The sequence below is a fragment of the Mustela nigripes genome, chromosome 4 (assembly GCF_022355385.1).
Source record: "Mustela nigripes isolate SB6536 chromosome 4, MUSNIG.SB6536, whole genome shotgun sequence".
Lineage (NCBI taxonomy): Eukaryota > Metazoa > Chordata > Mammalia > Carnivora > Mustelidae > Mustela > Mustela nigripes.
The window spans coordinates 134279614-134301094 of record NC_081560.1 but is presented as its reverse complement, the minus strand read 5'-3'; the positions used below and the strand labels follow the sequence as shown (position 1 = coordinate 134301094).

Here is a 21481-nt window from a genome sequence, read left to right as displayed (position 1 = left end):
AGGGGCCTAGTGTAGTGATTCTCAGATGTATTTGCCTGAGGCAGAAATGCACCATCCTTGCCAGGGGCCAGGCTAAGAAATCTGCTTATGTTTGTTCTCAGGAGTTTTTGTTCCCTGAACACTTTCCGTAGAGCTCTGGAGAACGGGAATGAATATCGTGGCCCCCAGTCTTCAGCCCAGAGGAGCCAAGAGCTCAGGACCCCACTGCTCAGTGTATCCTCAGAGAAAGGGGGTCAATCACTCCCATCTCCCTGGTCTCCAGCCGTGCTATGGCTCACCTGCCTGTGACCGAGTGTTTTTGTCTCTGGCACACAGCCCCATTTGGAGTCTCCATACCCAGCAGATTCCTGCCTCCAGAGGAGGAAAGTGAGTCTTCCTGGATCTGCCAGTTGTGGGGGTCCCTGCTCAAAGAGCAGTGGCTTGACTGTGCCATGGATCATGGTTTAAGGTAACCCCAAGTTAAGAGCTCACTCTCCACTCTGTCTTTGTAGTTGGCTTCCCTGCTCCGATACCTGGGAGCTCTGTCACACTCAGACACCCCTGATCTTTCAGTGACCCTGTGGGTCCTGAGACCATACTGTCCCTGCATGGGCTCCACCCCTGCTTAGCCTCTGGAGCTATATCCCTTAGTGGAGTGGACTTCTAAAAGTTCTGATTTTGTGCTCTGGTGCTTCAGTGCTTGCCAGGCGCCGGCCCCTCCTGCCATGGTCTCTCTTCACGTCACTTTGGATTCACTTCTCTGCATTTCTTATATTTCAGAAAGTGGTCAGTTTTGTTCCTAGAATTGCTGGTCTTCTTCTCTCCGATCTCCTATTGAGTTTGTATGTGTTTAGAATGGTTTGATAACTATGCTTTTGATCTCTCTTTTCCACTCAAAGGGTCCCCTTTAATATTTCTTGCAGACCTGGTTTGGTGTTAGTAAACTCCTTTAGTTTTTGCTTGTCTTGGAACACTTCATCACTCTGTCTGTTCTTTCTTTTTTTTTTTTTTAATAACAATTTATCCTTTTAAAGATTTTATTTATTAGAGAAAGAGAGTGCATGTGTTCACGTGAGGGGATGGGCAGAGGGAGAGGGAGATGCAGAGTCCATGTTGAGCAGGGAACCCCATGTGGGGCTCAGTCCCAGGACCCTGATATCATGACTTGAACCAAAGTCAGATACTTAACTGATTGATTTACCCAGGCACCCCTCTCTCTTTTTATTCTGAATGACAGCCTTATTGGATATAATATTCTTGCCTCCATATTTTTCCCATTTAGCACCATTGAATATATCATGTTAGTCTCCTCTGACTTTCCAGATTTCTGTGGATAGGTCTGCTGCTAACCTTAGGTGTCTATACTTGTAGGTTAAGGACCGTGTGTCCCTAGGCACTTTCAGAATTCTCTCTTCATCTTTGTATTTTGCAAGTTTCACTGTGATGTGTTTTGGTATTGACCTGTGTTTTTTGATTTTGAGGGGAGTTCTCTGTGCCTCTTTGACTTGAATGCCTGTTTTGTTCCCTAGATTAGGGAGGTTCTCAGTTATAATTTGTTCAAATATACCTTCTATGTCTTTTTCCTACTGTTTTTTCTTCTGGGACGCTTATGATATGGATATTATTGTACTTTGTGGAATTGCTGAATTCCCTAAGTCTGTATTTTTGATCTAATAGTTTTCTTTCTCTCTTCTTTTCTCCTTCCTTATTTTCTATAATGTTATCTTCTATAGCACCTATTAATCCCTCTGTTTCTTCTATCCTTATTGTGAGTATATCTAGTCAGTTTTGCCTCTCAGTTATAGCACTTTTTATTTCAGCCTAAGTAGTTTCTAGGTACTTTTATCTCTGCAGACAGGGTTTTTCTGGTGTCTCCTATGCTTCTTTTGAGCCCAACTAGTATTCCTATGACTGTTGTTCTGAATATTTTTTCACATATATTGCTTATATCTGTTTTGAGCAAATCCCTGGCTGTTATTTCTTGATCTTTCTTCTGGGGAGAATTCCTCCATCTTGTCATTATATCTAGGTTTTTCTTTCTTGCTCAAACCCTTGTTGCTCTTGCTCCTGCTCTCTCCCTCTCTCCTTGACTTCTCTCTGCACAAAGGGATCCTTCCTCTCTGCAGCACCACGGCTTTTCTCTTCCCCAGTTCATGTCTCTTGAACCTCACATCTATTACTTTCTCTTCCACCAGTTGTGCAGTTTGTTTTCTTAATCCTCAGAATGATTTCCTAGTTGTTCAAAATAATTTGATGTTGATATAGCTGTGTTCAAGGGCCAAGGGAAGTCTAGGGTCCCCTTACTACTCTGCATCCTAACTCCTCCCCTGCTCTTCTTCCATATCCATTATTAAGTCCATGGACATTTGGGTTCTTTCTGTAATTTGGCTATTGTTGATAATGATTCTATAAAAATTGTGGTGCATGTATTCCTTTGAATTAGTATTTTTGTATCTTTAGGGTAAATACCTAGTAATGCAATTGTTGTCTCATAGGGGAGTTCTATTTTTAACTAGGAGGAACCTCCATACTGTTTTCCAGAGTAGTTGCATTCCCACCAACAGTGTAAGAGGATTCCACTTTCTCTACAACCTTGCCAGCATCTGTTATTTCTTGTGTTGTTTTAGCCATTATGGCTGGTGTGACTCTCCTTAGTCTTTTGATTTAGAGTTGAAGACAGACTGGTCTAAAGAGGGAAGTACAGTCCTATATCAAGAAACAAAAGAGGTCTCAAATACACAGCCTAACCTTAAACCCAAGGGACCTAGAAAAGGAACAACAAATAAAGCCTAAAGCCAGCAGAAGAATGGAAATAATAATAAAGATTAGATCAGAAATAAATGATATAGAAAAAAACCCCAGTAGAACAGATTGATGAACATAGGATCTGGTTCTTTGAAAGAATTAATAAAATTGATAAACCTGTAGCCAGACTTATCAAAAAGAAAAGAGAAAGGACCCAAATAAATACCATCATGAATAAAAGAGGACAGATCACAACCAACATTGCAGAAATACAAACAATATAAGGGACAATTATGAGCAACTATATGCCCACAAATTAGGCAATCTGGAAGAAATGGGTAAATTCCTAGACCATATAAACTAGTAAAACTGAAAGAGGAAGAAAAAGAAAACATGAACAGACCCATAACTAGCAAAGAAATTACATCAGGAATCGGAAATCTCCCAACAATCAAAAGTCCAGGGCCATATGTCTTCCCAGGGGAATTCTATATATTCATATATAGAAAACATATACAGAAGAGTTAATACCCGTTCCTCTGAAACTGTTCCACAAAATAGAAATGGAAGAGAAACTTCCACTCATTCTGTGAGGTCAGTATTACCTTGATTCCAAAACCAGACAAGGACCCCACGATAAAGAAGTATTACAGACCAATATCCCTGATGAACATGGATTAGAAATTCTCAATAAAATACTAACAAATCAAATCCAGCAGTACATTAAAATGAAAAAGAGTTGAAAGCACAGACTTATTGCAAAAAGCCTGTGTGCTAAGTTAAAAACTAGTCACTCTGGAAAATGTAGGGAGGTTCCTCAAAAAATTAAAAATAGAATTACCCTACAACCCAGTAATTGCACTACTAGGTTCTTACTAAAAAGACACAAAAGTCTACATTCAAAGGGGCACGTGCACGGTGATGTTTATAGCAGTATTATCAACAATAGTCAAATTATGGAAAGAGCCCAAACATGCATATGGTGGTATGCATATGAGTGCGCACACACACACACACACACACACACAATGGAATATTACTCAGCCATCAGAAAAGAATGTAATCTTGCCATTTTCAATGATATGGATAGAGCTAGAGGGGCTAAATGGGTGATGGGTATTAAGAAGAGCACTTGTGATGAGCACTGGGTGTAATATGTTAGTGATAAATCACTAAATTCTAATCCCAAAACCAGTATTACACTATGCGTTAAGTATTAAGAGTTTAAATAAAAACTTCAAAAAACATAATTAAAGACAGGGTTTGAAACAAGTCATTACACTAAATGTTGATAGTTGTGATAGGAAGCATACAATCTTATTGTGAGGCCTGCCTTAATAATGCAGGATCATTTTAGTTGTGATAGGAAGCATACAATCTTATTGTGAGGCCTGCCTTAATAATGCGGGATCTGAGGCTTCATTGAAAAAGTGATGTTTATATTGGAGTTTGAGCTGAGGCTGAAAATGGTTGTGCATATTGCATGGAAGGGAGGGTGGTGAAGCCAGTAATAGGAAGTTTACTTACTGCATCTTTGTTATCATTTTCCCTGAACAGTGTTACTTGGTTTTCTCTTCATACTACCTTAATGGAAACAAAGACTTAATAGTTCTTTAATGTTTAAATGATCTTTTCCTGAGTATGACTCTTCAGCCAATTGTTCAAAATCCCAACGTTTTTAGTCAAGAACACATAATTCTTTTTAATGTATATGAAGTCAAAGATAGTATTCTATAAAGGCTGTCATAACTTTCCAATTCAGAATCATGACAAGAAAAGATAATTTTCTTTTTTGTGGGAATTCATCTGCTCTCTAAATTTCTGAGATCCCTTTAGTTTTTCATAGTCTCCTGGCAGAAATTCTGAGTTATAGAGAAACGTAAAAATCACCATTTCCTGGTCTTAAAAATTTACCAATTCTACTAGAAATTTCCTGAGAAGTAACAGCTATTTGTTGACTGGTGTCTGTGTTCAGATACTGTGCTAAACATGTATTATGAATTATATCTCAATCATCTCAGGAACACTATGAGATAAGTAATATTTTTATTTCTTTCCTTTAGAGGAGGACACTGAAAGTATTTAAGCATCCAAGGTCTCAGAGCTAGAAGAGGCAAATAAGAATTTGATCTCAGAAGTGTCTGACTTAATAGTCTAACTTGGTATTGCTAAGAGAACTAAAAGTGACATATTAGCTTGTTTAGGCAGTCTCAGACCCTCTTCACAGGCATTGTTATAAAGAACACTATTCTTTATATTCTTTGTATATACTTAATAAAAACCATTAATTTCATTTTTATTATGCTAAATAATAGTAAAGTAAGTAAAAACTAAAATATTCATGAAGTAGAGTAGATAAGACAGGCCCTTTAATATATTGTTGGTGAGATGGCTGTGTTTTGGAGAATTTTTTGACAATATGTAACAAAACATAAAATTCATTTGCCTCTGGCAATTCTACTTTTAAGAATTTATCCTCCAGCTAAGTTTGTTCATGCATGCAAAGATGTGAGTCATTCTTTGTAGTACTGTTTGAAATAGGAAAAAGTTGGACATGATTTATGGGTTTAATAGAAGTCTTGTAAAATAAGTTATAGTAGATCAATAAGGTGTAGTTATATTCAAGTATTAAAAAGCATGACTACAGGGGCTCCTGGGTGGCTTAGTGGGTTAAAGCCTCTGCCTTCAGCTCGGGTCAAGATCGCAGGATCCTGGGATCGAGCCCCGCTTCCGGCTCTCTGCTCAGGTGGGAGCCTGCTTCCTCCTCTCTCTCTGCCTACCTCTCTGCCTATTTGTGGTCTCTGTCTGTCAAATAAATAAATAAAATCTTTAAAAAAAAGGGGGGGGGCACCTGGGTGGCTCAGTGGGTTAAGCCTCTGCCTTCGGCTCGGGTCATGATCTCAGGGTCCTGGGATCGAGCCCCACATCGGGCTCTTTGCTCAGCGGGGAGCCTGCTTCCCCCTCTCTCTCTGCCTGCCTCTCTGCCTACTTGTGATCTCTCTTTCTGTCAAATTAAAAAAAAAAAAAAAAGGACTACAGTTTTTCAATTTAAATTTGTTTTTATTATTAAAGTGATATGTGCTCATTACTTTTAAATAATTCCGCATACTGTTCTTAATTAACTTTAATAAATATCATAGGTATTGTTATTATAGCTCCATTTATGAGGAAAAAATAAAAAAGTTAAGTGACTTGTCTGAAGTAGTAGGAACAGATACTGAAGCAGAACATCTTTAAAACCCACATGACTAATTACTATGCATACTTTAATGTTTCCTGGTCATTTATATCTCTGTGTGAAAAGAAAATAAATTGATAAGTGAAGAAACAAATTGTAGGAAGATTTTATAGTATGATAATATTTGTGAAAAGTGTCCATACCTGTATCTACTGCATGTTTTATAACATATAAAAATGTCTCTATTTTCTCATTACAGAAAATCTTTCTTTATATATTAATATATGTGAATATGTGAATATTCACAATATGTGAATATATTCATAAGGTACATTAAAAGTACATATAAATATATATACATTTATATATATAAATTTATATACATATGCACACATAAAACATACATTTGTGGAAAAATTTCTGGGTGGCTATACAAGAACTCAATTTTTGGATGATTCATATAGAGACTTCATAAAATTTTTTCCCCTTATACTCTTCAGTATGCGGAATTATTTAAAAGTAATGAGCACATATCACTTTAATAATAAAAACAAATTTAAATTGAAAAACTTAAAAAACAGTGCATGTTAAAATTCTTTAACAGTTATTTTCCTGGAGAGAAATGAAGAGGAACTTTTTCATATTATACACTTATGGACCTTATTTTTAATTTTTTTTTTAGTTTAGAATATTCATTTCTTTGCTTTTACTATAAGTAATTATAATATTACATAGTTAAATTTTTTGTGGGCTATGCTTTTAACTTTAATTTTTATGGAAATAAAGCAGAGCTAAATAAAAGAGACATTACTGTATTAGTAAAATCTCCACTAGAAATCATTTTTTACAACGAAAGCAATGGTTGGATTTGGACTGATTCTCTGAAATTCAATTAACATATAATGTATCGTTAGTTTCAGACATATAGGTTAGTGATACACCAGTCTTTTTTTTTGTTTTTTTAAGATCTTATTTATTTATTTGAAAGAGAAAAAGCAAGAGAGCACCAAGTGGAAGGCGAGAGACAGAAGGAGAGGGGAAGGGTTAGAGGGAGAGGGAAAAGCAGAGGGAGAAGCAGACTTCTTGCTGAGCAGGGAGTTCTGTTTGGGCTCAGTCCCAGGACCCTGGGATCATGATCTGAGCTGAAGGCAGAGGCTTAACTTGACTGAGCCACCCAGGCCCCAACCAGTCCTATATAATACCCAGTGCTCATTACATCATGTGCCCTCCTTAATGTCCATCACCCAGTTACCCCATCCCCCCACCCACCTCCCCTCCAACAAGCCTTAGTTTGTTTTCTATGATTAAGAGTCACTTATGGTTTGTCACCTCTGATTTTGTTTTATTTTTTCCTCTTTCCCTATGATCTTCTTCTTTAATTTCTTTTATCAGTGAGAAATGATAATTATTGTAGGGTAGCTCAATTTTCAACTTTTTGAGGAACCTCCATGCTGTTTTCCAGAGTGGATGCACTAGCTTGCATTTCTGCTGACAGTGTAGGAAGGTTCCCCTTTCTCCTCATCTTCACTAATATCTGTCATTTCTTGGCTTGTTAATTTTAGTGATTCTGACTGGTGTGAGGTAGTATATTGCATTGTGGTTTTGATTCGTATTTCCCTGATGCTGAGTGATGTTGAATACTTTTTAATATAACTGTTGGCCATTTGGATGTCTTTGCAGAAATGTCTGTTCATGCCTTCTGCCCATTTCTTGATTAGATTGTTTGTTCTTTGGGTGGGGAGTTTGATAAGTTCTTTATAGATACTGGATACCACCCTTTATCTGATATGTCATTTGCAAATATCTTTTCCCATTCTTTTGGTTGTCTTTTGGTTTTGTCGACTGTTCCCTTTGCTGTGCAAAATATTTTTTATCTTGATGAAGTCCCAAAATTTCATTTTTGCCTTTGTCTCCCTTGCCTTTGGAGACATGTTTAGCAAGAAGTTGCTGTGGCTGAGGTCAGAGAGATTTGTTCCTGTTTTCTCCTCAAGGATTTTGGTGGATTCCTGTCTCACATTTATGTACTAATCTGTTTTTGTGTATGGTATAAGGAAATGGTCCAGTTTCATTCTTCTGATGTGGCTGTCCAATTTTCCCAATGCCATTAGTTGAACTGACTTTTTTATGTTGGATAATTCTTTTTTTTAAAATTTTCTTTTTAAAAATTAACATATAATGTATTATTTGCTTCAGAGGTACAGTTCTATGAATCATCAGTCTTAACACAATTCACAGCACTCACCATAGCACATACCTTCCCCAATGTCCATAACCCAGCCACCCTCTCTCTCCCCCACCAACAACCCTTAGTTTGTTTCCTGAGATTAACAGTCTCTCTTATGGTTTGTCTCCCTCCTGATCCCATCTTGTTTCATTTTTTCCCTCCCTACCCACCATGACCCCGCACCCTGCTTTTCAAATTACTCATATCAGAGCAATCATATGATAATTGTCTTTCTCTGATTGACTTATTTCACTTAGCATAATGTCTTCTAGTTCCATCCACATTGTTGCAAAGGGCAAGAGTTCAGTTTTTTTATGGCTACATAGTATTCCATTGTGTATATATACCAAAACTTCTTTATCCACTCATCTGTTGATGGACATCTAGGTTCTTTCCATAGTGTGGCTTGTGGACATTGCTGCTATAAACATTCAGATGCATGTGCCCCTTTGGATCCCTACATTTTTATCTTTAGGATAAATACCCAATAGTGTGATTGCTGGGTCATAGAGTAGCTCTGTTTTCAACTTTTTGAGGAACCTCCATGCTGTTTTCCAGAGTGGCTGCACCAGCTTGCATTCCCACCAACAGTGTAGGAGGGTTCACCTTTTTCCGCATCCTCTCCAACATCTGTCATTTCCTGACTTGTTAATTTTAGCCATTCTGACTGGTGTGAGGTACTATCTCACTATGGTTTTGATTTATATTTCCCTGATGCCCAGTGGTGCTGAGCACTTTTTCATGTGTCTGTTGGCCATCTGGATGTCTTTGCAGAAATGTCTGTTCATGACGTCTGCCCATTTCTTCATTGGATTATTTGTTCTTTGGATGTTCAGTTTCATAAGTTCTTTATAGATTTTGGACACTAGCCCTTTATCTGGTACATCATTTGCAAAAAATCTTTTCCCACTCTTTTCATTGTCTTTTCATTTTGTTAACTGTTTCCTTTGCTGTGCAAAAGCTTTTGATCTTGATAAAGTCCCAATAGTTCATTTTTGCCCTTGCTTCCCTTGCCGTTGGCAGTGTTTCTAGGAAGAGGTTGCTGTGGCTGAGGTTGAAGAGGTTGCTGCCTGTGTTCTCCACAAGGATTTTGATGGATTCCTGTCTCACATTGAGGTCTTTTATCCATTTGAGTCTATTTTTGTGTGTGGTATAAGGAAATGGCCCAGTTTCATTTTTCTGCATGTGGCTGTCCAATTTTCCCAACACAATTTATTGAAGAGACTGTCTTTTTTTCACTGGACATACTTTCCTGCTTTGTCGAAGATTAGTTGACCATAGAGTTGAGGGTCCATTACTGGGCTCTCTATTCTGTTCCATTGTTCTGTGTGTCTGTTTTTGTGCCAGTACCATACTGTCTTGATGCTTGGAGCTTTGTAATAGAGCCTGAAGTCTGGAATTTTGATGCCGCCAGCTTTGGTTTTCTTTTTCAATATTCCTCTGGCTATTTGGGGTCTTTTCTTGTTCCATATACATTTTAGGATTATTTGTTCCATTTCTTTGAAAAAATGGATGGTATTTTGATAGGGATTGCATTAAACATGTAGATTGCTTTAGGTAGCATAGACATTTTCACTATTTGTTCGCCCAATCCATGAAGATGGAACATTTTCCCATTTCTTTGTGTCTTCCTCAATTTCTTTCATGAGTACTTTACAGTTTTCTGAATACAGATTCTTTGCCTCTTTGGTTAGATTTAGTTATGGTTTTGGGTGCAATTTTAAATGGGATTGACTCCTTAATTTCTCTTTCTTCTGTCTTGCTTTTGATGTATAGAAATGCAACTGATTTCTGTGCATTGATTTTATATCCTGACACTTCACTGAATTCCTGTACATGTTCTAGCATTTTTGAGTGGAGTCTTTTGGATTTTCCACGTAAATTATCATATCACCTGCAAAGAGTGAGACTTTGACTTCTTTGATGATTTAGATGCCTTTTCTTTCTTTCTTTCTTTCTTTTTTTAAAAAGATTTATTTATTCATTTTTCAGAGAGAGAGAGAGGGAGCATGTGCTCCCTTTTGGTAGGCAGAGGTAGAGAGAGAAGTAGGCTCCCTGCGAGAAAGGAGCCTGATGTGGAACTGAATCCCAGACCCTGGGATCATTATCTGAGCTGAAGGCAGCCACTTAACCGACTGAGCCACCCAGGCTCATTTCTTTTTGATGCATTTCATTTATTTTTGATGTCTCATTGCTGAGGCTAGGACTTCTAGAACTATGTTGAATAGCAGTGGTCGGGATAGTGGACAGCCCTGCCGTGTTCTTGAGCTTAGGGGAAAGCTGTCAGTTTTTCCCCATTGAGAATGATAGTTGCTGTGGGTTTTTCATAGATGGCTTTGATGATATTGAAGAATGTACCCTCTATCCCTACCCTTTGAAGAGTTTGATCAAGAGAGGATGCTGTACTTTGTCAAATGCTTTTAAAGCATCTATTGAGAGTATCATATGGTTCTTGTTCTTTCTTTTATTAATGTATTGTACCCCATTGATTGCTTTATGGATGTTGAACCAACCTTGCAGCCCAGGAATAAATGCCACTTGGTCGTGGTGAATAATCCTTTTAATGTACTGTTGGATCCTATTGGCTAGTATTTTGGTGAGAATTTTTGCATCTGTGTTCATCAAGGCTATTGGTCTGTAATTCTCTTTTCTCATGGGGTCTTTATTTGTTTTTGGGATTAGGTAATGCTGGCCTCAAAGAATGAATTTGGAAGTATTCTTTCCATTTCTATTTTTTGAAACAGTTTCAGAATAAGTATTAATTCTTCTTTAAATGTTTGGTAGAATTCCCCTGGGAAGCCATCTGGCCCTGGGCCCTTGTTTGTTCAGAGATTTTTGATTAATGTTTCAATTTCCTTACTGGTTATGTGTCTATTCAGGTTTTCTATTTCTTTCTGGCTCAGTTTTGGTAGTTTATACATCTCTAAGAATGCATCCATTTCTTCAGATTGCCTAACTTGCTGGTGTATCATTGCTCATAATATGTTCTTATAACTGTTTGTATTTCTCTGGTGTTGGTTGTGATCTCTCCTCTATCACTCATGATTTTATTTGGGTCCTTTCTCTTTCTTTTTCATAATTCTGGCCAGGGGGTTATCAATTTTATTAATTATTTCAAAGAACAAGCTCCTAGTTCTGTTGGTTTGTTCTGTTCTTTTGGTTTCTATTTCATTGATTTCTGCTCTGATCTTTATGATTTCTCTTCTCCTCCTGGGTTTAGGCTTTCTTTGCTGTTATTTCTCCAGCTTCTTTATGTGTAGGGTTAGGTTTTGTGCCCGATATGTTTTTTGTTTCTTGAGAATGGCTCATATGGCTATATACTTTCCTCTCAGGACTGCCTTTGCTGTGTCCCACAGTTATTAAACAGTTATATTTTCATTTTCATTTGTTTCCATGAATTTTTAAAAATTCTTCTTTAACTTCCTGGTTGACCCATTCATTCCTTTTTTTTTTTTTTTAAGATTTTATTTATTTATTTGACAGAAATCACAAGTAGGCAGAGAAACAGGCAGAGAGAGAAAGGAGGAAGCAGGCTCCCTGCCAAGCAGAGAGCCCAATGCGGGACTTGATCACAGGACCCTGAGATCATGACCTGAGTGGAAGGCAGAGGCTTACTTAACCCACTGAGCCACCCAGGCCCCTGACCCATTCATTTTTTAGTAGGATGCTCTTTAGCCTCCATGTATTTGATTTCTTTCCAACTTTCCTTTTGTGGTTGAGTTCTAGTTTCAGCGCATTGTGGTCTGAAAATATGCAGGGAGTGATCCCATTCTTTTGGTACCAATTGAGACCTGATTTGTGATCCAGGATGTGATCTATACTGGAATGTTCCACATACAGTAGAGAAGAATATGTATTCTTTTGTTTTGGGATGGAATGTTCTGAATATATCTGTGATGTCCATCTGCTCTAGGGTGTCATTTAAAGCTTTTATTTCCTTATTGATACTTTGCTTAAATGATCTGTCCATTGCATGAGTGGGATCTTAAAATCCCTATTATTTTATTGTTATTGATGTGTTTATTTGATTTAGTTATTAATTGGTTTATATAATGGCTGCACCCATGTTAGGGGCATAAATATTTATAATTGTTAGATCTTTTTGTTGGATAGACTCTTTATTATGATATAGTGTCATTTCTCATCTCTTATTACAGTCTTTGATTTAAAATTTAATTTGTCTGGTATAAGGATTGTCACCCCAGCTTTCTTTTGATTTCCATTAGTATGATAAATGGTTTTCCACCGTGTCACTTTCAATCTGGAGGTGTCTTTGGGTCTATGGTGAGTCTCTTCCAGAGAACATATCAGTGGGTCTTGTTTTTTCATACAGTCTGGTACCCTGTGTCTTTTGATTGGGGCATTATCCCATTAACATTCAGAGTAATTATTGAAAGATGTGAATTTTGTGCTTTTGTATTACCTGTAAGGCTGTTTCTGTATGTTTTCTCATTTAGAACACTGATTATGCCAGTCTTTTCTTGCCTGCACAGTCTACTGCCAGTCTAATGATGCTAGTCTTGTAGGTTACAAACCTCTCGTCCCAAGCTGCTTTCAGGATTTTCTCTTTGTCTCTGAGATTTGTAGGTTTCACTATCATATGTCAGATTCTTGACCTATTTTTATTGATGGGGTGGGGGGGTTCTCTGTGCCTCCTAGACTTGAATGCCTGTTTCCTTCTCCAGATTAGGGATGTTCTCTGTTATAATCTGCTCCAATATACCTTCTGCCCCTTTCCTCTTTCCTTTTCTTTTGGGATCCCAATTATTGTAATACTGTTTTGCTCTATGGTATCAGTTATCTCTTGAATTCTCCCCTCGTGATCCAAGAGTTGTTTATCTTTCTTTTTCTCAGCTTCTTTGTTTTCCATCATTTTGTCTTCTATACCACTAATTCTCTCTCCTGCCCCATTTATCCAAGCAGTGAGAGCCTCCATTTTTTATTGCATTTCATTAATAGCTTTTGGCTTGATTAGATTTTAGTTCTTTTATTTCTCCAGAAAGGGATTTTGTAGTGTCTTCTATGCTTTTTTTTTTTTTTAAACCAGCTAGTATCTTTATAATTGTTATTTTTAACTCTAATTCTGACATCTTACTTATGTCCATACTGATTAGGTCCCTGGCAGTCAGTACTGCCTCTTTCTCTGTTTTTTGAGGTGAGTTTTTTCCATCTTGCCATTCTTTCAGAAAGAGGTTGCTTTTCTATTTGTAGAGTTACAGGCATTCTTTTCTTCACCCTCTAGTTGAGTTTGCAGGTTTGAGAGCCATCTAGCTGAATTCCTGAGACCAGATGAAATTAAGGTTTCCTACTCCTCTGCCATCTTGGACTTCTCCTTGAACTGTGAACTTTTAAAAATGAATGAGTTCACATTGCTTTTATCATAAGATGTATTTTCAATGAAAAAATCTTAAAAATTTTAGGTATATTATTTTAACAGTTACGTACTATTATATATAATTTCCATGACTAAGTTTAGGATGCAGGTTATTATACTGACAGTTTAGGAAAATCTGCCTATGTTAAACTTTTATCAGAGAGTTCCTATTTTGAAGGCTGGCTCTTTTCTTTTTCTTTTTCTTTTTTTAAAATATTTTATTTATTTGAGAGAAAGAGAAAGAGCGTGAGCATGAGTGGGGTGAAGGACAGAGGGAGAAGCAGACTCTCCACTGAAAAGAGAGCCCAATGCAGGATTCAGTTCTAGGTCCCCAGGATCATGACCTGAGGTGAAGGCAGACTCTTAACTGACTGAGCCACCTAGGTGTCCAGGCTAGCTCTTCTCTAACACTGACTTGGAAAGTAACTCAATGAAGATTTACCTTATTTTTATAAACAAGATTGTTTCTTGTTTTGAAGTCTTAGTAATGAAACCTTTTATAGCAAATGAGATTCAGCAAATACAGAAGTTGACAGCAATTCTAGTAGATGTTGCTAGTCAGCTGAACATAGTTCTCTTGCAGGAAGATGGTATCATGCTTCTTAAACTCCAGAGCCTTTATTAAAAACAAATGCCAATTATAAACTCCATTGTTTATAAACTGTGTTCTAGTGTCAACTGACACTATTTTAATATTATGCTTAGTCATAAAATGTAGTTGTAATTAAGATGATAAATGCTTAAACATTTAAGTATAGGTGAAACTTAAAGTATATTATTTTTGTTATGTTTTTCAGGTGAAGCTCTGAAAGTATCAGCTGAGAGATTTGCAGATGATCCATGTTATCTCCCCAAAAGGGAGGCTGTGGTTCAAGCTGCCCGTGCCTTGTTGGCTGCAGTTACCAGACTCCTTATCCTCGCAGACATGATAGATGTCATGAGTCTCTTGCAGCACGTGTCAGCTGTAAGTAAAAGATGGCTAGTTTACCTTGGCATTGTTCTCACTTCTAATTCCATTTTCTGAAACTGGTATTAATCCTAGTGCATCCCAACCTCACCTTCATTTCTTAATGTCACCCAGCAGATAATTCAATTAGATTGTGCAACTCTTGTATACCTCAAAAGAACAAAGCCAGAAGTTATTTTGTTTATTAAAATTTTTAGATTTTTAATTTAAATTCTAGTTAACATATAGTGTTATATTATGTAACTAAATGTTAACATATAGTTTCAGGCATACAATTTAGTGAATCAGCACTTGGGGCTCATCACAAGTGAACTCCTTTTTTTGTTTTTTAAGGAAGTGCATTCCTTAATCCCTGTTACCTATTTCACCCGTCCCCCCACTACCAACCATCTGTTCTCTTCAGTTTTTGACCTCTTCAGTTAAGACTCTGTTTCTTGTAGTCCATAGTCTTTCATGGTTCATCTCCTCCACTGGTTTCCCCTACTTCATTTTTCCTTTCCTTCTCCTATGTCCTTCATGCTATTCCTTATGTTCCACATATAAGGGAAACCATATTAATGATTGTCTTTCTCTGCTTGACTGATTTCACTTAGCTTAATCCCCTCCAGTTCCATCCATGTCAATGCAAATGGTAGGTAGTCATCCTTTCTGATGGCTGAGTAATATTCTATTGTATATATGGACCACACCTTCTTTATTCATTCATCTGTTGAAAGGCATCTCTGCTTCTTCCACACTTTGGCTATTGTGGACATTCCTGATAGGAACAGTGGGGTGCATGTGACCCTGTCAGAGAAGAGGGTGGTAGGGATATGGGTTATCCCAGTGATGGGTATTAAAGAGAGCATTATTACATGGAGCACTGGGTGTTATACACAAACAATAAATCATGGAACACTACATCAAAAACTAATGATGTACTGTATGATGACTAACGTAACATAATAAAAAAAAAGATAGTTTCTTGGTTTGCGTCTCTCTTTTTCCCCATTTGCTCATTTGTGTTGTTTCTTAAATTCTACAGTTCAGTGAAATCATATGGTTTGTCTTTCTCTGACTGACTTATTTCATTTAGCACAATACTCTGTAGTTTCACCCATGTTGTTGCAAATGCCGAATTCATTCTTTTCTTAGCATATATATGTGTATATATAGATATATGTATGAATATTACTCAGCAAAGGCCTTCTGACGTGCAGAGACAGTGAGGCGGAGGCAAGGTAGACCACAAGAGGGGATGGAAGAGGCGTTCAGAGCCACATCAGGCTGAGCTTTGAAGGCTGCGGTAAAGGGCTTCAGATGCAGGCATTGCTGGTTCAATTCAATTTTTGTCTGTCTCTCTTTTTTATAAAGATATTTTATTTTTGGGTGCCTGGGTGGTTCAGTGGGTTAAGCCGCTGCCTTCGGCTCAGGTCATGATCTCAGGGTCCTGGGATTGAGTCCCGCATCGGGCTCTCTGCTCGGCAGGGAGCCTGCTTCCTCCTCTCTCTCTCTGCCTGCCTCTCTGCCTACTTGTGATCTCTCTCTGTCAAGTAAATAAATAAAATCTTTAAAAAAAAAAGACATTTTATTTTTAACCAATCGCTACACCCAACGTGGGGCTCCAACTCACAACCCCAAGATCAGGAGTCGCTTCTTCTGTTGAGACAGCCAGGTGCTCTTCCCCACTGTCTCCCTGCTTTCAAGGTCTCTGTCCCCCCCCACTGTCTCCCTTTCCATCAAGGTCTCTGTCCCCCCTTCTGAATTTCTGTCCTCCTCTGTACTTCTGGATACAGCACTCGGGCAGGCAGATAGGGCGGGAGGGTCCCAGCCATGCGTCTCCCTCTGACTGCAGCCACTACACCACCCTGCTGTGCCTGCAGGAGCAGTGTGGCTGTCTGCCTGGCAACCCGTGACATCACGCAGAGGCTGGCGCTGGGTTGGCTTGGCGCTCGCCGGAGGCCGGGCAGTTTCTAGCTCACAGAGGGTTTTGGAAGAGCCGGGATGGGGGAGACAGGAAGAAAATCGGGAGGGACTTGTATAAAAAAATTATATATATATATATATATTATATATATATAATATATATATAAACATTTTATATATTATATATTTATGTAAAATTAATATATAAAATTTATATATTTATATAAAAATATATAAAATATATTTATATATTTATATAAAAATATATAAATATATATATTTATATAAAAATATATAAATATATATATTTATATATTTATATAAAAATATATAAAAGATCATATATATATATGATCTCACAACTTCTTTATCCATTCAATAGTCGATGGACAGATGGGCTTTTTGCATAATTTGGCTATTGTTGGTAGTGCTGCTGTAAACATTGGGGAGCATGTATCCCTTTGAATTAGTATTTTTATGTTCTTTGGGTAAATGCCTAATAGTGCAATTGCTGGATCTTAGGGTGGTTCTATTTTTAACTTTTTAAGGAATCTCCATATGATTTTCCACAGTAGGCTCAGTGGCTGCACCTACTGAGTTTGCATCACCACCAACAATGCAGCAGTGTTCCCCTTTCTCTTCATCCTTGCCAAACCTGTTGTTTCTTGAGTTGTTGATTTTAGTTATTACAATAAGTGTGAAGGGATAGCTCATTGTAGTTTTGATTTGTATTTCCCCGAGGATGAGTGATCTTGAGCATCTTTTCTTGTGTCTGTTGGCCATTTGGTTGTCTTCTTTGGAAAAATGATTATTTGTGACTTTTGCCCATTTTTAAATTGGATTGTTTGTTTTTTAGGTATGCAGTTTGATTAGTTCTTTGTAGATTTTGGATATTAATTCTTTTTCTGATATGTCATTTGCAAATATCTTCTTTAATTCTATAGGTTGCCTTTTAGTTTTGTTGATTGTTTCCTTCATTGTGCAGAAGATTTACTCGATGAAGTCCTAATAGTTCATTTTTGATTTTGTACCCTTGCTCTGGAGACACGTCTCATAAGAATTTGCTATGGCCAAGGCCAAAGAACACTGTCTGTGGGTGAGATCAAAGAACACTGCCTGTGTTCTCCTCTAGGATTTTGATGGTTTTCTGTCTCACATTTAGGTCTTTCATCCATTTTGCATTTATTTTTGTATATTGGATAAGAAAGTGGTCCAGTTTCATTTTTTTGCATTTTGCTGTCAATTTTTCCCAACACCATTTGTTGAAGAGACTGTCTTTTTTCCATTGGATGTTCTTTCTTGCTTTGTTAAAGATTAGTTGACCATATAGTTTTGGTTTTTTTGTTTTGTTTTTTTTAATCCTGGTCCGTTGATCTGTGTCTCTATTTTTGTGCCAGTACCATACTGTCTTGATCAATATAGTTTGAAGGTGGAATTGTGATGCCTCCTGCTTTGCTGTTCTTTTTTGAGATTGCTTTGACTATTTGGGGTCTCTGGTGGTCCTATTCAAATTTTAGGATTCTTTGTCTTAAAGCCAGTGGTAGATTGAAAAATAGAAGATGGCCCACTGATAAAGAAATAAATAGGATTATATAGGTAATATAAATAATAAATATATAATTGAAAAAGAAAAACTTTAAAATTTAAGACACAAGAAAGTTTGTCCTACTTTATAAATGAATGCTATTTGCCAGCTACTCTTGATCCAAGATCAAGTGTGCATGTTTGCAGGTTGTCTGTGATATCTGTAGTAATCCATATGAAAAATGTATAAATTGATTTAATATGAGTAAAGAATATAATTTTACTTAGATACTACAAAGGCAGCAAGATATCTTGCTTGCTTTATTTTGCTAGACAAATCATTTAGAAAAGTTTTAGTAGAAAGAGAATTTTATTAGAGCCCTTTTTACTTTCTTAATTTATTTAGTTTGACCAAGTCATTAATAATGTCCAGGTAAGAAGATTGCAGACAATCCTTTGGAGTCTCTGATCTATTTCCTGCATTAGGACTTTTACTCTTCTGTCCATAAATACATCTGCATATTCATAAGGTGCCTGATGACTGTAGTATCACTTTTCCATTAAGCAAATGATGGCCTTGTCTGATTGACCTTCTTATTAAAATCATTTTCTCTAATTGCTAAGCTAAACCTTTCTTTGCATCTTTATCTTACTCTTTAATGCTTACCATAACACTAAACCAATGGAACCTTCCCTTTATAATTTCACATTCCTTTTCTTTTGTTAGTTTTATTACTGTAAAAAAACAAGCTGGCACTTTTTTGTTGTTTTAGATAAGGAGAGAGTATAGGAAAGAGTATAGGAAAAAGTTTTTTAGGAAAGAGTATAGTTTTTATCTTCAGAAGCTGTATACTAGTGGATTTGTAGGTGAGATAATTAAGTAGTGTTTCTTGTTTCTTGGTTCTTGTTAGATACTGGAAATAGTACTGTAGACAAATCCCTAAACATTTATGACATTCATTTTTTTTTCATATGTGAATACAGATGCTAAGAAATGTTGTAATCAAGAAGTAAGGTATGAAAGATTAAGTGCCAGGTAATTCGTAGTTCTAATGACCCCAGTTTTCTGGCATTTTAGACTCTAGATTTGTTGAGATAGAGCAGAATGAAAGGTAAAAATTGCTATCCTCATAATTGATTAAGAAGTAATGGTGTGTATATTCAAGACCACAAATACCTCTATTACCAATTTTAGTTGAGTACCACTAATTGCTAGGCATAGTGCTGGGTAGTTCACACACATTATGTCTTTCAAATGAAGCAGGGAATAACTGAAGATCAAAACAAAACAAAGTACTATTTTTTGCAATAAAATTATAGTTAATATTTACTGAGTTTTTATAATTTGCTAATAAGCATGATGCAGGATTATCTTCTTAATTCAGTCTTCAACAACAGTCATATGATTATGATTTTTATTTTAAAGTTTAAAAAAACCAGGCATATTTATTTAAGAAATTTGCTCAAGGTGATAGAAAAAAAAAAAACCTTTTTGGAATATAGTACTCCATGGGTTAGGACAACCTTAATTATAAATACCTTTCACAAGCGTATAGACAAGTTCATGGGCTTATAATAGATTATTAAAGGAATTCAGATATGTCAGGAGGAGGGGGAGTTCTTAACTCTAACTACTCTCTCCTATATTTGTTGGTATCAGAGACTGAGTTTAGGGTACATCATTTAAGATACTTATCAGTGTGTTTAGTACAACAATGTTACCTCATCTAAGAAAAAGGGGAGACCTTTTGTGGTGAATTGTAATAGTGTTTCATTATTTCTTTGTTATGAAAAATTTATATACATATGTATTTACTTATTATTAAAGATTTCATTTATTTATTGGACAGACAGAGATCACAAGCAGGCAGAGAGGCAGGCATAGAGAAAGAAGGGAAGCAGATTCCCTGCTGAGCAGAGAGCCCGATATGGAGTTCGATCTCAGCACCCTAGGACCATGACCCAAGCCGAAGGCAGAGACTTTAACCCACTGAGCCACCCAGTCACCCCTATTTATTTATTTTTAAGATTTTATTTATTTTTTAGAGAGAGGGGGAGCACAAGCAGGGGGAGTGGCAGGCAGTGGGAGAGCACACTCCCCACTGAGCAAGGAGACCAATGCATGACTCAATCTCAGGACCCTGGGATCATGACCCGAGCCAAAGGCAGATGCCCAACCTACTGAGCCACTCAGACATCCCACAAAATTAATATTTAAATTGCATCATTAACTGAATTCTTTTGACAAAAGTGGACAAACGGAATTTTTTGAATGTCATCAAGTTTAGAATTATTTGGCATAACATTCCCTCCACCCCAAAGTATTCTACAGACCCTGTCTTATAAATATGCAACATGGAAGAAAAGATTTTTTTTATGGTCAGTGCTGCATATAGAAATTCTCTTTGAATATTTTTGATGCACATAAGCACATAAAAGTTGGTGAGAAATATTGAAGTGAAGAAATGTATTTAATTTGCATAACTCAGAGTTTCTCCAATTTTTTAACCTTAGGACCCTTATAATATGTTAATCCTGGAACTTTCTCAGACCATACTTTGGGAAATAGTGGTTTAAAATATTTCTTTTTTCTTCTTTTTAAAAATAACTCCACACTCAATATGGAGCCCAAAATAGGACTTGAACCCAGGACCCTGAGATCAAGACCTGAGTTGAGACCATGAGTTGAATGCTTAGCTGACTAAGCCACTCAGGAGCCCCGTAGAATATTTCTGTATTTCTTTTTTTTTTTCTTTCAAGATTCTATTTATTTATTTGACAGAGAGATCACAAGTAGGCAGAGAGGCAGGCAGAGAGAGAGGGAAGCAGGCTCTCCGCTGAGCAGAGAGCCCGACGCGGGGCTCGATCCCAGAACCCCGGGATCATGACCCGAGCCGAAGGCAGAGGCCCTAACCCACTGAGCCACCCAGGCGCCCCTATTTCTGTATTTCTAATAATATTTATTAATATATTAAATTTCTTCTTGGATTAAAAAATTTTGGAGGAGAAATGTCAGGGTCCTTACAGTCTAATATCTTATTGACGTAGATTAGACTCTTTCCTACAATACAGTGTGCAATACACAACTGTCTAACAGTAATAGCAGTCTCAATTCTGTGAGACAGTGAACCTGACTTTGGACAGTTCTAATTGTTAGAACTGTCTAATTTCTAATTAGAACTGTTCTAATTTCCTCAAACTGAGCTTAAAGCTGCCTTCCTGCTGTTTCCATTCATTGTTCCTAGTTTTGCTTTCTTGAGGAACACAGAACCAAGGTAATAGGAAAAGGCATTTTCATTTTTTTCTTTTCTTATTAACATATAATGTTATTTGCCTTGGGGTACCATCTCTTCTTTATCCATTCATCTGTTGATGGACATCTAAGCTCTTTCCATAGCTTGGCTATTGTGGAGATTGCGTCTATAGACATTCGGGTGCATGTGCCCCTTCGGATCCCATGCTGCCAATCTAATATTTCTACCATTTTATGTTACAGACCTCTTGTCCTGCTTTCAGGCTTTTCTTTTTGTCAGAGACTTGTAAGTTTTACTATTAGATGACATGGTGTGGACCCTTTTTATTGAT

The 21481-nt window shown here is 37.1% G+C and overlaps 1 protein-coding gene across 1 annotated transcript in view; it reads left to right on the top strand.

Moving 5' to 3' along the window:
* Positions 1 to 21481, top strand: part of CTNNA3 (catenin alpha 3) — a 1804468-nt gene that overhangs the window by 90838 nt on the left and 1692149 nt on the right. The window contains exon 3 of the mRNA XM_059397521.1: positions 14298 to 14464. Coding sequence (XP_059253504.1) covers positions 14298 to 14464 — 167 coding nt within the window. The remainder of the gene's footprint in view (positions 1 to 14297; positions 14465 to 21481) is intronic.